The 17,263-nt window shown below is 48.7% G+C and overlaps 1 protein-coding gene across 12 annotated transcripts in view; it reads right to left on the bottom strand.

Moving 5' to 3' along the window:
- Nucleotides 1-17,263, bottom strand: part of ACOT11 (acyl-CoA thioesterase 11) — an 85,281-nt gene that overhangs the window by 23,445 nt on the left and 44,573 nt on the right. For 11 of the 12 annotated variants that reach the window (XR_011975836.1, XR_011975837.1, XR_011975838.1 and 8 more), the window contains 3 exons: nt 11,522-11,591; nt 4,237-4,297; nt 2,799-2,897 (listed from right to left, as the gene is read on the bottom strand). Coding sequence is in view for 9 of the 12 variants with exons in the window: in XM_072649559.1 (XP_072505660.1) it covers nt 2,799-2,897; nt 4,237-4,297; nt 11,522-11,591 (230 nt within the window). In the remaining 3 variants the exon portion in view is untranslated. The remainder of the gene's footprint in view (nt 1-2,798; nt 2,898-4,236; nt 4,298-11,521; nt 11,592-17,263) is intronic. The other variant, XM_072649563.1, reaches the window with a different exon arrangement.

Raw genomic sequence — 17,263 nt, 5'->3', positions numbered from 1 at the left:
TTGATTGAATTCTGTGTGGGGAGAGGTGTTGACATAAACAGACTTGTGCTTTAGGGCAATCAGTTTGATGTGTTGAATGGACTGGAGCTGGGGGAGCCTTATGATAAACATACAGCTAGCAAGCTATTGCAAGAATCCAGATATGAGGGACTAAGAACCTGCACCAAGGTGGTAGCAGGTCCAGAGGAGAGAGGGGGCATATAGGAGAAGTTGTACATGTAGAAATGACAGGATTTGACCAGTGAACGGATACAGGGGTGGGTGAGAGTGATGAATTGAAGATGACACCGAGGTTGGGAGCCTGGGTATCTGAGAGAATGGCGATCCCCTTGACAGTAAAAGAATAGTAAAGGAACATTGGGTTAGGGAGAGTCCAGTTTTGAACACATTGAGTTTAAGGTGTTTGTGGTACAAGATATCTAAAAGTAATTAGAAATGTGAGATGAGAGGTTGGGAGAAAGGTGAGGACAGGACAGGTGGATCTAAGAGCCATCTGCAAAGAGATCATTGAAACCATGAGAACTAATGAGATCATCAAGTGAAGGAAGAGACGAGAAAAATGTGCAGGACAGAGCTCTGGGGACCTCCACTGTTAGCTGCTCTGACCTGGAGGAGGATCCAGCAAAGGAGACTGAGAAGGAGCAGCCAGAGAGGTAGGAGAAGAACGAGGAGAGAGTGGCATCCCGAAAACTGGAGCTGGAGTGAACAGGAAGTTTGTTAGAATATGAGGCACTCTTCCTAAAGAAAAACCAGCAATCTCGAACCTCCCTCTGTCTCCTCCAGTCTGCCAGGGGCTCTGCTGGGATCAGCAAGTATTTATTAAGTACATTCCTGGCATGGTACTGTCTGGAGGAGTTCAAAGACCAAAATGAAATAATCCCTACCCTCGAGGAGCTAATATTATATAAAGGGAGACAATTCTGTGCAAGTCACTTGGCCTCCCTGTGCCTCTATCTCCTCATCTGTAAAATGGAGACAATGTCACCTGCCTCACAGGGTTGTTGCAAGGATCCAATGAAATAACATATGTGAAGCGTTTTGTAACCCTAAATGCCAGCTCTTATTGTTATCAGCAGCACGATGATGGCGGTGATTATTGTAATGGTGTAGGCTCTGGCATTGTGCTTCAAACCGGATGCTTCCCCCAGGAATGATTAACTGAGCCAGAGATTATAGTTTAATTACCTAGGCAAGTGTGTTCCTTCCCTATGCTGCGTTATTTCCCCCTACTCATCTGCTTAGCCCCAGCCAGCCCAGGGTCCAGGCCATCCCTGAACTCAAGTACATTTTGCCCCTCTTCCATCTTTTTTTCTCCTAAAGCCCGTGCCTAAAATGCTTTCTATCAACTCCCCACCAAAAGAAATCATGCGAGGTGCAGCTCAAGTATCACCTCTGCCAGGTTGCCCTCCATGACTGCTGACCACCCCCTCCTGCCTGGTCCCTCAAGCTTACAGAACCATGAGTCACACAACTGGACAGGACTGCAAATAATAACGACACAAAGATTTGCGAAGCACTTTGCAAATGTTACCTCATTTTATCTTCACAGCTACCCTGGGATGTAGGTGTTACTATTATCCTCAATCTGTAGATGAGGAAATGGAGGCAGACAAAGATTAAGTAACTTGTCCTGGGCCACTCATCTAGGTGGAGTCAGGGGCAGGATTAGAACTCTGGTCTTCCTGACTCCAGGCCCAATGCTCTTTGCATCACCCAGCTGCCTCAATGTCCATTAGAGGATTTAGTCACTGTGACATATTGGGGAAATCAATTCCCAAACTCTGCTTTCTCTGTAAAATGAGGAGAATTGGACTAGATGATCCCTTTGGGAGGAAGGAGAGTTTCATTCATTGTGTCTGTACCTCAGCACCCAGGACAGTGCCTGGTACATGGAAGGGGCTGAATAAAAGATTGATTGATTGATTGAGGGCAAGGGCTTCAGGGGTCACCTGGCTGAACCTATAACTGAAAATCAGACCCTACTCAAATATACTAGACAAGAGATCATCCTGCCTTTGCTTGAGGGACCTCCAGGGATAAGGGTATACACTAACTAGGGAAGCAGCCCGTCCTATCCTGGGACAACTGTAACTGTTAGGAATGTCTCCCTGATATCGAGTCTCTGTGCCTTTCTTTGTTCTGTTTTCTGCTCCTGGTTCAGCTCTTTGAAACCACAGAGGATAAATCTAATCCCACTTGCACTTACTAGCACCTCAAATAAATAATGGAAGAGAGCTATCAGCTCTCCTGTCCCTCTCCCCTCCCTACTCACCCCAGTCTTCTCTTTTCTAGCTTCTTCCTCCAGTCCTCTTACAGTAGGAGTTTAAGTATGGTGGAAAGCATTCCAGTTTCTGGAAGCACAAGATCTGAGCTCAAATTCCACCTCTGACATTTTTCAGCTGTCTTTACCTAGGGAAAATTGTTTAATCCTCCCTGGACAGTAGTTTCCTCCTCTAAAAAACAAGGGCTTAGACCAGAGAGTCTCTGATCCCCCTCCTGTTCCCACCCCAGTCCCACATCTAGGATTCTATGATCCCTGAACACACCCTGTACAGGTCCTATGAATCCTACAATTATGCCAGCCTGCCTGGTTTGGCCCTATACCACTTCATGGACATTTGCTGGACTCGGCTGGGACCACAGGCTCTTGGCTGCCCTCCCTGCCCCAGGGAAGCTGAGCCTCGCTGCTGGTCCAGGCCCCTCAGCCTATAAAAGTGACCCACAGCTACAGAGAAATTCTGGACCACTAGAGCTGGTCATTAACTGAATTGAAATGGTGATGGCAGCCCTTTCCCTACCTTAGAAGAGTCTCGCTGGGCCACAAATGTGGCCAGAGCTTTGCACACACTCCACTGCGTCTCAGTGCACAGGTCCTCTGAGGTAACCTGGATGCCCACCTAGCAGGGTAAAGACATCTGGGTTTGAGGAAACTCAGCAGTAGGTTCTTGGGGCTCCCCTCAGCCTCCCTGGGGGCTCACAGAGCCTTAGTTTTTCATGTGTAGGCCATGTATGAATCCACTTGTCCAGTCCAGGGCTGAGAGGAAGTCCAGTCCAGATTCTGAATATGTCAGATACTGGGGCCTGGGGCCTCAGAGAAAGCCATGGCTGCAAAGAGGAGGTCTGAGAAAGCAGTGGGGGATCAGTCCAGGAGGCAATGGGGTCTCCCCAATATCCTGAAAGATGGCTGGAACTTGGAACCCGGAAAATGGCCCAACCTGCTTGGTCCAACTCAGTAGAACAGGAGATTCCATGCGGACATGGCAGGGTCAGAACGCTGGTGATGAATTTGGGGGGGATTTGTGATTTAGAAGAATTCCCAGTGAAGAAACTCCCTCTACCAATGCAAATCACCACCTGCCTCTACTACTTGTAACCATATAGAGTTGTCTGGGACCAGAGAAACATGAATCTGCCTCCATTTCTGATTTCCTTGGAATAACAAAAAGTACAAACCTTCCTGTCCTTAGAAAATGAACTTCAATAGTTGCTATGGTCAAAGGAAAATGTTTCTGTCTACCCACTGCTGACCAACCTCCTAGAGATGAGAATGAGTACCCAGGGGAGGCTGGTGCCCAAAGCCCACTGGAACTGTGCCCAGGATGCCCTGGAGTGGGCCATGAGGGGGTTTGTCCAAGGTCACCAAGGCTGGCTAAGAGGCATAAAGAAATTGGAACCCAGGACTCATGACCCCCATCCAGTACCCTGCTTACTACACCACACTACCTAAGGCAAAGAACCGGGACTTGGGGTTTTGATTCTGACCCCGAGCTCAGGGATCTTGGGTAATCCATTTCCCTTCTCTGGGTGTTAGTTTCCTCATCAGCCAAGTAGGATAAAGAGTCCTTACATTACTTTCCCATGGGATAGCTATGAAGACAGGCTTTGTAGACCCCCAGACGCTATAGAAATGTGAGCTGTCATTAATGTTGGACAAGAACAACCAGAGGAAAGAAGTCAAAAACCAAGCGTGATCAGAGGGAAGGAGACACCCTAGTGGGAAGGGAGGGGATACACTGGAACTTGGGGTGCTGGAGTTAGGGCAGTGAGCCAAAAAACCCACCCAGCTCCCAGATGGTACCTCAGGGCCCCAACCCCCCCATACACACCTGCTCCCTAGCCTCCAACCCCTCCTCCCATACATACCTGCCCCCCAACCACCAACCCCTCCCCCATATATACCTGCCTCCAGCCTCCAACCCTTCCCCCTTACATACCTTTCCCCTTCCCCCTACACACCTCCATGCTGGAGTTGAAGGCCCTGTTCACCTTGGCTTTTATGTTGACCACTTGTCCGGTTCTGGGGAGAGAACAGTAAGTGTAACTCTGACCCAAGAGGCCCTGGGTTCCAATTCTGGCTGGGCTGCTTCCTCCCTGCTTGACCTTAGGTGACCAGTCAGCAGTTTCCTGATCTATAGAACCAGGGGGGTGATACGAATGATTTCCAAGCACCTTCCAGCTCTTCCTGTGACACTAAGTTATCCAGTAGGAGGAAAGGAGAGGAGGAGAAGGGAAGAAAGGAGGAACCCTGAGGCCCCCAGGCAGAGGGGTTCACTCTGGGACAGCTCTCCCTGCCAGGCTGGGGTTTAGGCCAAGCCCTCCTCTACCCTCCCATCACTCCCAAGCCTGGTTCCACCCCCAGGGCCTAATGTCCCTTCCTTCTGATAATCTGTCCATCAAGTACTTCAAGATCAGGCAGGAGCCTATGTCCAAGCCTAGGATCACCAATGCTTTCAGAGGGTCCTTGGTGCTACCTTTCTGGAGGTCTAGGGGTCCAGCGCTTGTGGATGGGCCCTCCACTCATTCTAACTGACCATCACTGAGAGAACATCAGAGCCAGAGGATTAATTCCCACATAGTCAGTGGGAAAAAGGGGGCTAGGGAAGGCCTAGAGAAAAGAGGGTGATGAAAAGAAAGTGATGGTATAGAGACTAGGCACCTTGGCTTTAGAGCCTGCCTTGTTTAAGGCCCCATCAACCCTGAGGGGCAGCAGGTAAAGTAAGGGATCGTGCAGGGTGTGGAGGCACTTACTGACTGTGGGCAAGCTGAGCCTCAGTCTGCTTCTCTGTAAAGTAAGGGGGTGGGGCTACATGGCCTTCCAACTCTAGACCTATGACCCCATTATCATTGAACACTCCTTACTTTCCTATATCTCCACACACTATTTCCCCACTGTAATGCTCCCCTCCTCTGTCCTATTTGGATTCAGATAATTTAGTCAGTCCTTACAAGCCTAACTCAGGTCCTCCCACCTCCAGGAAGCCCCCCCTATTTACCCCACAGCAGGTAGTGAGATATCCCTCATCTCACTCCTTCAGCCGTAACTGCCTCTGTGCCTTCCCTTACCATCCCTGCCCCGCTTTAGAAAAGGATCGATGCTTAACAAAGCATTTTTCTCAGACACTGGTCATATCCAGGACCCCAGGCTCTCCCCAGCACATGCCTCTTCTCGTGGGTCATTCCCCATCCCACCTTCCACCCTTTCAACCCCCAACTTCCTTCAACTACATTCTATCTCTTGTTCTTGCTTTGGGAACAAGTGTCAACAAGTGTCACGGAATCCACCCAGTCATTGCTACTGGACAGGGCATGTCAACGGACCTTCTGGTGGCTCTGCTGTCTCTCAGACTCCCTTCCCTGGCTCCCTCACTCTCCTCTCTGTGTTGTTCCCCCTGAAAGCTCCTCAAGGGCAGGCATGTTTCCTTTTGTGTCTTTATATTTCAGGCATCTAGGATGGTATGCATACCGAAGGTGCTTAATAAATGCATGTTAATTGATTGATTGCTCTGTGGTATTACAATTTGATTTTCAATGTCTTGTGAGATCCTTGAGGATGGACCATTTATTTATTTATTCATTCAGTAAACATTTATTAACTTCTTATTATGACTGGATACTGTGTGTGGCACTAGGAATACCAAAATGAAAAACACCAGCCCTCAAGGAGCTGATCAGTGGGGTGGGAGGACACAATTAAGCATGAAATCTGGTAAAGAGACAGAGACATCCTGGTCCAGTGGAGTCAGATGACCCAAGTTCAAATCCCAGTGCAGTCATTTACTATGTGTGTAATTCTGGGCAAGTCATTTAACATCCTCAGACCTCAATTGACTCATCTGTGAGAGGTGAGGGTTGCACAAGACTTCCTCTGAGGTTCCCTCCAACTCTAAAGCTCTAAATCTTGTGATTAGGGTACAGGCCAGGTAAGAGTAATGCACATTACTAGTACAAAGAGAGCGCTGACCCTAGATTCAAGAGAGGTCTGGGCTCAAATCCAACCCCTTTCACCTTCTTAGATGAGTGCCCAAAGGCAAGTCACTAAATCTCTCTCAGCCTCAGTTTCTCTATCTGGAAAATGGGACTAAGAATCCCTCTAGGACCTACCACCCAGCATTGCTGTGGAGATCAAATAAGATACTGTATGCATAAAGTGCTTTGCAAACCTTAAGGTGCATCATAAACTATCAGCTGTTATTATGATCAGAGAAGAAGGAAGGAAAGAAGGGAAGGGAAGTGGGGAAGGAAAAAGGAATGAAGGAAGAAGGGAGGGAGGGAAAAAGGAGGGAAGGAAGAGAGGGAAGGAGAAAGGGAGGAAGGGAGGAAGGAAGGGAGGGAGGGAGAAAGGGAAGGAAGGAGGGAGGAAGGGAGGAAGGGAGAAAGGGAAGGAAGGAGGGAGGAGAGGAAGGGAGGAAGGAAGGAAGGAAGGAAGAGAAGAAGGAAGGAAGGAAGGAGGGAAGGAAGGAAGGAAGAGAAGAAGGAAGGAAGGAAGGAGGGAAGGAAGGAAGGAGGGAAGGAAGGAAGGAGGGAAGGAAGGAAGGAAGGAGGAAGGAAGGAAGGAAGGAAGGAAGGAAGGAAGGAAGGAAGGAAGGAAGGAAGGAGGGAAGGAAGGAGGGAAGGAAGGAAGGGAGGAGGGAAGAAAGGAAGGGAGGGAGGAAGGAAGGAAGGAGGGAAGGAAGGAAGGAAGAGAAGAAGGAAGGAAGGAAGGAGGGAAGGAAGGAAGGAGGGAAGGAGGGAAGGAAGGAAGGAAGGAGGGAAGGAAGGAAGAGAAGAAGGAAGGAAGGAAGGAGGGAAGGAAGGAAGGAAGAGAAGAAGGAAGGAAGGAAGGAGGGAAGGAAGGAAGGAGGGAAGGAAGGAAGGAGGGAAGGAAGGAAGGAGGGAAGGAAGGAAGGAAGGAGGAAGGAAGGAAGGAAGGAGGGAAGGAAGGAGGGAAGGAAGGAAGGGAGGAGGGAAGAAAGGAAGGGAGGGAGGAAGGAAGGAAGGAGGGAAGGAAGGAAGGAAGAGAAGAAGGAAGGAAGGAAGGAGGGAAGGAAGGAAGGAGGGAAGGAAGGAGGGAGGGAAGGAAGGAAGGAAGGAAGGAAGGAGGGAAGGAAGGAAGGAAGGAGGGAAGGAAGGAAGAGAAGAAGGAAGGAAGGAAGGAAGGAGGGAAGGAAGGAAGGAAGGAGGGAAGGAAGGAAGGAGGGAGGGAGGGAAGGAAGGAAAGAAGGAAGGAAAGAAGGAAAGAAGGAAGGAAGGAAGGAAGGAAGGAAGGAAGGAAGGAAGGAGAGAGGGAAGGGCTCAAAGGCTGTTCGAAGACCATCATGAGCTCTAATATTCTCAGGCCCCTCCTTGCTATGATATCACATGGGCCATTGTATTATATTTGAATGAGCCCTTGATTTGGGTGCAAATCCAAGCAAGTCCCTTACCACTGGTCACTCCCTCCAGAGGCCTTAGTTTCTTCCTCAATGACAGGAGCTGAGCAAACCTCCAGTGGGCCACCCTCAGGCCATAGGGAAGCTGGGTGGGCCCCATGTGGCTGTTGGGTTGTAGGGTTAGACCCTTGGGCTAGGAGATCTAGGAAGCTTCCTCCTCTATCCGCTAAATCCTATGATGTTATGGTACCTACAATGTGTGGGGATGATGATGTTTTTTGCAGCTATCCTGTTAACTGTGTGGAGCAAATTACTTAGCCTTTCTACATCTCAGTCTTTTGGGGAAAAAAGATCTTGGAGACCCAATGCTAATTATTTCCTTGGAGAATTTAAATGATGGTGAAATACTCTGAAAAAAACCAAGTCCACACCTAGTCCAAAACTTCCCAAGACATGTGACTCAGGAGGGCAGGAGGGACACCTCAATCTGAGGCCCAGTAGGTCTGTAAATGTGAAGTCCTACTATATGCCCAACACTGTGCTAAGCTCTGGGGATACAAAAAGAGACAGAAGATAGCCTCTGCCTTCAAGGACATCACAATCTACTGGGGGAGACAAAATGCCAACAAATATGGACAAACAAGCGACAGACAAGGCAAATGGGAAATAATGAACAGAGGGAAGGCCCTGGAATGAAAAGGGCTTGGGGAAGGCTTCCTGGGATTTGAGCTGGGACTTAAAGAAAGTCAGGGAAGGCAGTAGGCAGAGATGAAGAGGGAGGGCCTTCCAGGCATGAGGCACAGCCAGAGAAAAGGCCTGGAGCCTAGAGACAGAGTTTTTTGTTTGTAGAACAGCCAGGAGGTGGGTGTCACCACAGTGAAGAGTACCAGCCAGGGAGTAAGGCATCAGAAGACTGGAAAGGGAGGGGGGTGGGTTGTGAAGGGCTTTGAATGCCAAACAGAGCACTTTGCATTTGATCGTGGAGGTGACTAGAAGCCAATGTCATTTACCCAAAATGCCCAGCTTGTGTAAAGCTGAGGCAGGGCCCTGAGACAGGTCTCCCTTCATTTCTCCCAGAAGCCTGATCTTCCCTCTCTGCAGCACGGGGTTTCCCTCACTCCTCTCCCTGGCTCCTCTAGCCAGAGTTTCCCACAATCCCCCACCCATCACCCTTGGGGAACTCAGGGATCTCCTGTCTTCCCCCACCCCAATTACAAGAATACCCAAGACTCTGTGTGTGAGGGCAGACAGGTGTGCCTGTGGATGTGGCCTCCCTGGCTAAGGATCTACAGAAAGGCCCTACTCAGTTCTGAGGTCCTATTCAGTTCTAAGGTAATAGGACTCCCATGTGGTCTGCCTGGAAAAGAAACATTTAACTCTGAGATGAAAGCAGAGTTCAAGGTCAGTTCTGCAGCTGACTGCCTGATGAAAAGAGGGTTGGCCTGGGTGCTCCCCAAGGTCACCCCTTTACCTCTCTGACATCCCAGTTTCTAATCCTCCGGGCCTCCCCAATTTTCCCCAGCTGCAGCCCTTCCTTGCCTTGGTTCCCCACCCAAACCAGGTCACGGCCTCAGTCCCAGCAAGGGCTTATAGCTGCAGTCCAGGCCCATCTCAATGGCACCTCTCCCTGGGCACTAGCCAGCCAGGATGCCTGGGAAGGTTCTGCCCTACTCTTGACCTTGTCGACTCATCCATCCATTGCCCCACACTCCTTCCCTAGAGCAACAGACCTGGAAGGAGTAGCCACTCTCATTCCTGATATGCCTGTGTTACAACCCACTGGGCATAAACAAGCCTTCCTTCCTTCTTCTCTCTCTGTCTCTCTCTCTGTGTCTCTCTCTTTTTCTCTCTCTCTCCCTCCCTCTCTCTCTCTCTCCCTTCCTGTTCTCTCTCTCTCTGTCTCTTTCTCTTTCTCTTTCTCTCTCTCTCTCTCTCTCTCTCTCTCTCTCTCTCTCTCTCTCTCTCTCTCTCTCTCTCTCTCACACACACACACACACACACACACACACACACACACACACTCACAGCCCTGGGCATGGGGCCAGCAAACTCCTTGCCCGGATGCGTCAGAAGTCCTCGGCACAGCAAGGCGTGGGCGCCCGCCAGCATCCTGCAGAGGTGCCATCCAATGGAGACAAGAGGGAACAAGTCTCCCTTGGCAGGGAGACTCCTCAGGAGAGCCAGGCTCTCCCGCCCTCACTAGCAAAACAGCCTCCTTCAATGTGGCTGCTGCAACATCCAACCCACACCAAATCAGCCACGTCCCTTTTCCAGAGGGCCACATGGGGATAGAGCTTACCTGCCACCCAGCCCCTCAGTGCCCTCCCAAGACAAGGAGCCCAGCCCCTACCCACAGACTCCTCTATGGCATCCCAGGCTACTGACCACTCACACCCCTCCAGAGACTCAGTAGCGCCTTGAGAGCAGAGACTGTCTTGCTTATTTATATGTGTAAGCTCAGGCCATAACACAGAGAAAGAGCTTAATAAATGTGTCATCCCTCTACCCATCCAAGCCTAGCCAAAGAGGCCACCCACTGTGGCCCAACTGTGACCGTCAGGCAGTTTATACTGAGCTGAAACTATCACCCCTAGACCTGCCATCCACGATGCCTGGTTCTGCCTTCTGGGGGCCAAGCAGAATAAAGGCAAACTCAGCCCTTCAAATATTTGAAGGCAATTATCATTTCCTTCCTAAGGGGCAGCTGGGTAGTGCAGTGGGTAGAATACTGGGCCTGGAGTCCGAAAGACTCATCTTTCTGAGTTCAGATCTGACTTCAGACACTTTCTAGCTGTGTGACCCTGGGCAAGTCACTAAATCCTGTTTGCCTCAGTTTCCTCATCTGTAAAATGAGCTGGAGAAATGGCCAACCCCTCCAGTATCTCTGCCAAGACAGCCCCAAATGGGGTCACAGAGAGTGGGACATGACTGAAAAATGACTGAACGGCACCAGACTTCTCTGCTCCAGGCTCAACACCCCCAGTTCCTTCCACCCATCCATAGAGGACATTCCTTCCAGCCCTCCACAGAGGATGCTCAGATTTATCTCTAAACCTTCAAGCTAAACCTTGCTTTCTCTTTGATAAAACTGGAGAGAAGTCATTTGCCCAAGGTCACACATCTGCTAAGGTAAAACAGAGGCCTCTTCTGGTCTCTGGACTAATCCTGTGTGACTACGCATAGGTCACTTCCATTCTCTGCCTCAGTTTCCTCATCTGGCCCATAGGAATAACAATCTTTGTGCTCCCTCACTTTAGACACTTTAAATCTCTACCAGTTGAGTGATTATGTTCCTCAAAAAGTCTTCCCTTCCCTCACCCCCTTCTTAGTCAACCAGGCCAGCTCAGGGCAGTTGAAGAGCCACAGAATCTCAGCACCAGGAGGGCCTGGAAGGCATCCAGTCTGACCTTAGTGGTCATCCTCCCTTCCCTTAGTGATTACAGGAAGCTCACCCTCTTGTACAACCCTCTTTGTCTGAAAAGATATCCATAGCTGGGAGGGATCCTGGAAGCCATTTTGTTCAATATTCTCACTTTACAGATGAGGAAACTGAGACCCAAAGACAGAAGAAATAGGTAGTAGGCATCAGAGTAGAATTAGAACCCAGGTCCTCTGGCTTCTTTCCCCCATATTCAACTGCCTCCCCAAAATGACTCTTGTCCTAGCTCACCCTCTGAGGCAAGCCCCCTTGTCCCTGGTGGCCTTCAGACACTTAAACAGGTCATGTTCACACGCCAAGCCTTCTCTTCTCTAGGGTTAAATGCCCCTAACTCCCACCTAGCCTTGTATGACATGATTTGGAGGTTGGGCAATGGCTGGGGTCACTGAGGAATCAGTGGTAGGTTGGGATAGGGGAGGGGGCTCAGGCCCAAATGGGGCAGTCGGTCACTCACCTAATAGTGTGCTCAAAATAGATGTCATCCACTGAGGCCGTTACACACGAGCAGCCTGCATGTCTCTCAGCTACACACAAGGAAAGAGAAAGGGGCACATGCCCCCAAAGTCACCTGATGCCCCCCCAGAATCAAAGGCGTCTAGTGCTAGACAGGACCTCTGAGATCACTGAGTCCACCCCTAATCTGGACCTCATGACCGAGTGCCACATAGGTGGCCACCCAGACTTAGGGTAAGGACCCCATGACTCCTGAGGCGTGCCACCCCACACTGGGACAGTTCTGAACATATGGAGCCTAGGACTGTTGCTCAGAGCCTTCTGCCCGGTGGTCTTGGCTCCCATCTACAAAGTCCAGACAGCTCTCCTGTTCTCTCTCTGCCCCTCCCCCTGGTTTCATGATCTTCAGTGCCCTCATCATCCTCCTCTGGGCACTCACCAGCTTGTCAATGTCACCCTGCCCATGTGGTGTGCCCTTAGTCTCTGCTGCCTCTCAGTTTCTCTGTGTAAAGACTTCAGAGGACGGAGAATGACCCCTCCCATTCCACTTTAGGATAGCCCTAATGATGAGGAAATTTGTCCTGCCATCCAACCTAAGTCTGTTACCCACCCCACACCATGGCTCCTGGTTCTGCTCTGAGGCCAAGCCAGTCCCTCTCCCTCAGGATGGCTACTAGGACCAGACTGAGGTTTTGCCTTTAAAAAAACAAAATAAAACAAAAGCCTCACCATATTTTTTGAGCCAACCAAGACTTAAAAAACCAGGGTAGCAACATCTAATTGCAAAATTTAATTAGCTCCTTAATGCTATTGTGTATGCACCCTAAGCTGCATTGATTATCTTTCCCCTAAAAGAAACCACTGGGGAGACTTTATAAATTAAAAAAAAAATGAATTTAATACATTGGCTCCCTGTGGTGTGTTAGGGAAGGCAGGCTCAGTGACTCCACCCTGGAGGTCTACACTCCTTCCCATTTCTCTCTTCCTCCCTCCCCCACCCCCACCCCCACCCATGAGGCAGCTCCCCTGGCTCAAGTCCCTGGGCTTGTAGGTGGGAGGGAAGGAAGGGAAGAGAGAACTGCTTGGCAGAGCTTGTCCCAACCATTCCCACTCTGGGTCCCTGCCAGGAACATGCGCTCAGGCACACCAAGGGCCCAGAAAGAGCTAGCACCCTGCCCAAGGTCACTCAGCTGCCCAATGCCCAAGATCAGACATTTAGAGCTGTAAGGGCCCTGAGAGTCATCTAGTCCACCCTTCCCATTCTACGGATTTGGAAACTGAGGACCAGGAAAGGAGAAATTACTCGCTACACAGGTAGAGGGGACCCTGACTGTCTGATCTCCACATACAATATACGTTCCACTGCATCAGTCCATCAACAAACCTTTATTAAGCATCTACTCTGTGTCCAGCCCTGTGCCAATCTCTGGGGGTATCCAAACAAAGAATGAAATAGGGCCTGCTTGCAAAGAGCTTATATTTTGTCTGAATCACCTGGGAGTAGGACTGCCAGTCCTGGGCGCTGTCCAATGTACCTCCCTGACTCTGGGTCACCCACCAGCGCCTTTCTTCCTGGTCCAAATCTGCACTGATCAGCAATGGCACCGGCAGGACTGCAGGCTTAGCCCAGCCTCTTTCAGTGCAGGGCTTTTAACCCGGGATCTATAACTTGCTTTTTTAAAATATTGAGATAACTGACCTCTAGGAGAATTAGTTTCCTTAGTATTCCTCTGTATTTTAACCTAAGCATCTACAAACATGATTCTGGCAGCCAGGAGACTCCCTGGTGTGCAGAATGCTGGCCCTGGAGTCAGGAAGACACAAATTCAAATTCAACCTCAGGTACTTGCTAGCTGTATGACTCTGGACAAGTCACTTAAGTCCTATTTGCCTCAGTTCCTCATCTGTCAAATGGGGACACACTGGAGAAGGGAATTGCAAACTACTCCAGCATCTTTGCCAAGAAAACCTCATGGACATAGTCCATGAGGTCAGAAAGAGTTAGACATGACTGAATGACAACACAATAGGGTATTGGTGAGTTTTAGTCCTTTCCTGCATCAATCATCTAGGTTCTAATACACCATGTTCTTAGCTTCCTGACCTAATGTTCTAGATTCTAAAATTCCACCTTCTGAGATCTCTTCCTGTTTTAATGTTCTAGATTCTAATGGCAAATTACTGTGGTCCCTACCAATTCTAACCATTTATGTTCTAGGTTCCAGTATTCTACCTTCTGAGATCTCTTCCTGTTCTAACATTATAGGTTCTATGTTCAATGCTCTAGGATTCAATATTTTATTCTAGGTCCTATGTTCTATAAACAATGTTTTATTTTCCAAGACCCCTTCCTACTCCAATATTCTACATTCTAACAACACAAAATTCTAACCACTTGTGTTCTAGGTTCTAACGTTCTGTGGTCTGATATCTTTTCTTGCTAAAACACTGTGTGCTCCTCTTCTTCCTCCTCTTCTTTTTCTCTTTTAAAGATAAGATAAGAGAGATGGCTCTCGAGGAGAGGAGAGGGAGAAGGATACTGGGAAAATCTAGGCAACTGCAAAAACAGAATGCTAATAAAAAATCTACTTTTAAGGCATTGTACGTTTTGTGTTCTATGTTCACTGTTCTAATAATTCTATACTTAGAGATTTTTCCCCACTCTGATACTATGGGTTCTATATTCTCACACTCTAGGTTCTCGCATTCTGGATTCTAGATCCTTATGTTCTAGGTTCCAGGTTTTCACATTCTAGGCTTCAGGTTCTCACATTCTAGGCTCTGTCTTCTTACATTCTAGGTTCTGTGTTCTCACATTCTAGGTTCTCATATTCTGGGTTCTATCTTCTTGCATTCTATTCCTATCTCTACACCCTGTGCTCTAAGCTGGTCCCTTCCTGCTCTGACATTCAGCATGCTGTCATGTTGTACATCCAAGGTTCTGAGGTCCCTCTGGCTCTATCATCCCTCTGGTCTATTCTGTGATATCTCCATCCCCCAACCAGGTCTGGGAGCTGCTCCCCCCAAGAGCCATCTGCTCAATCATTTGATTGAGTGTCCCCAGTAGGGGACTTTACATTCTACCACCCCGACTCCATCTGGAGTCTCAGCCAGGTAGGCGAGACCCAGACTGGGACCAGCTTGAGAACAGGGCCCCAGTTCTCACTTCCAGACACTTGTCTCCAGTCCCACCTTCCAGACCAAGCCCAAGGAACAATGGATGACTTGTGAGGCAGTGGGCCTCACTGGGCCTGAAGCTCTCTCTCTCCAAGCTCTTTCTGCCCTTGCTCATTAGGGGTCACTGTCTCCTTTACCAAATCTCCCTGGCTCTCAGAATCAACCCCAGAGCATGGCACACAGTAGGCACCTACTCCATGCTTATTGCACTGAATTGGGTCCATCCTAGCTGTGCTCTGATGGCTACTGACTTTGTTCTCCATTCCCTTACACTTGTGAGTGGGGGATGGAAAGGTAGAGAAATGGAGGGATTTGTTTCTTTCTATAAACAAGGCAGAGGGCAGACACACCTTCTTGGAACAGAAAGGACCTTCAGAAGGTACCGCCCTCCCCCCACCCCCACACCTCTCCAATTCTTGCTCCATAAACCACCATTTGGTTGGCTGCTCTTACAAGGGGCCCCGGGGAAATCTTGTTCTCTTTAAAAAGTCCCAAGTGGTTCTCTTTGGGAGCCAAGTTTTCAAACCCCAACAGCCACATCCAAAGGACCACAGATCTAGGGCTGGAAGGGATGTTGGGGTTCATCTAGTCCAATTCCTTCATTTTACACATGAGGAAACTGAGACCTCAGGGGACAAAGTGACTCGCCCAGTTAGGAAATAGGAAAACCAGAATCTTCCCCAGCTCCTCCAAATTCCAACAACTCCATGCTGCCAGGAAAGCCAGAACAAGGGAATGGGTGATGATTGGGCTCAGGAGATAGAGCCAGAATGAAGAAACTGATTCAAAATAAAATATGTCTATCTTTGTAGCCCTTTAAGATGTAAAAAACACTGTCCTCATGATGCCTCTGGGAACTGGGTTAGTTCAAGTATTATGATGCCCATTTTACAGATGGAAAACTGAAGCTCAGATGGAAGGTCACATGGGTCATAAGTGACAAAGCTAGGATTCAAATATTGTTTCTAAATGAAGCACTGGGAAGGAGCCAAGGAGGGAGAAAGAAAAGAATTTAGAGTCAGAAGGGGGCCTTAGATGGCATTTAGTCCAAGCTTCATCATTTTATAGAGAAAGAACTGAGGCTTAGACAAGGGATGTGACTTGTCTAACGTCATCCTACACCTTGTGTTTGGAGAGAGGAGGAGGCTCCTCCCAGATCTCCAATAAGATCATTCAATGAGAGTACTCCAGGAATTCCCCTCATCATTTCCCACCTGGCCTCTCCCCTGGATCTCATGATTTCCAGAACCATCTTTCTGCAAAATGAAATCAACTCTGTGACACCCACCTCCTCAGGTCATTTCTTATCTGGGCAGGATTCCATCACCCCTTGTGCTGGGTACCCACAGCCACCACCAGTCCTCTGCTTTTTACCTAACATTGCCTCCCCCATTAGACTGGAGCTCTGTGAGGGCAGGGATTGTCTGATGGTTTTCTTTGTATCCTGGTAGATGCTTGATAAATGTTTAATGACTCTGACTCATGCAAATGATACATACGAGTGAAAGGAATTCACATAGGTCTTTGGATGCTAAGTTGGTTGTAAGCACCATGAAAGTAGAAACCATATCCTACTTATATTTATAAGTTCCTGGGGCAGCTAAGGTGGTACAGTGGATAGAGCCCCAGCCCTGGAGTCAGGAGGACCTGAGTTCAAATCCAGCCTCAGACACTTGACACGCAATTCATTTAACCCTGATTGCCTGGAAGAAATAAAAAAATTTTTAAATCCTCCTGTCTCTCAGTTTCCTCCTCTAAAATTAGGGGGCCGCAGTATGGGACCTCTGAGGTCCCACCACCCTATGATTATTGCCCAGCACAATGGTTATGGAATTTGGAGTGGTGAAAATGACATATATAATGTCCTTGAAAGGATGTCTGAGTTGGATTCAAATCTCAGCTCTTCTGCTTAATCATTGCATGACTCCCTGCAAGTCACTTAACTCTTCTGGGTCTCAGTTACCCCATCTCCAAAATGAGGTAGACTAGATAAGTTTGGGAGCCCCTTCTACTTCTGCAGCCTAGAGAGGGCACATTGCTTGGAGTCCAAGGCTTAGGCTGAGTCTCTGCTGTAGCAGCTATGATCCAGGTGACCTTGGCCAAGACTTAGATCACAAGACTTGGAGTCAGGAAAAAGTTTAGAGCTCAATTAATCCCATCTGTTCATTTGATAGGGGAGAAAACCAAGGCAGGAGAAGGGGAGGAACACAAAGAGAAAATGTCAGAGGTAAGAGTCGAACCCAGATTTTCCAACTCCAGTCCAGGGCTGCTTTTGTTACATCATGCCTTAAGTCCCAATTTCCTCACCAGTAAAATGGGGGGAAAGGCACATGCACTATCTTAGTTCTGTTAGGCAGTGAAATATCACAGGGGAGTCAGGTCTGAGTTCAAATCCAGCCTTGGATACCTACTAGCTGTGTGACTCAAGACAAGTCACTTAACTTCCATCTGCCTATTTCCTCATCTATAAAATGGGAATAAGAAAAACACCACCTACCTCCCAGAGTGGTTACAAGGATAAAATGAGATAAACATGAACTTTGCCCTCTTTAGGGTTCGATAGAAA

The sequence above is a fragment of the Notamacropus eugenii genome, chromosome 2 (assembly GCF_028372415.1).
Source record: "Notamacropus eugenii isolate mMacEug1 chromosome 2, mMacEug1.pri_v2, whole genome shotgun sequence".
Taxonomy (NCBI): Eukaryota; Metazoa; Chordata; class Mammalia; order Diprotodontia; family Macropodidae; genus Notamacropus; species Notamacropus eugenii.
This window is presented reverse-complemented; position numbering and strand designations above follow the sequence as displayed.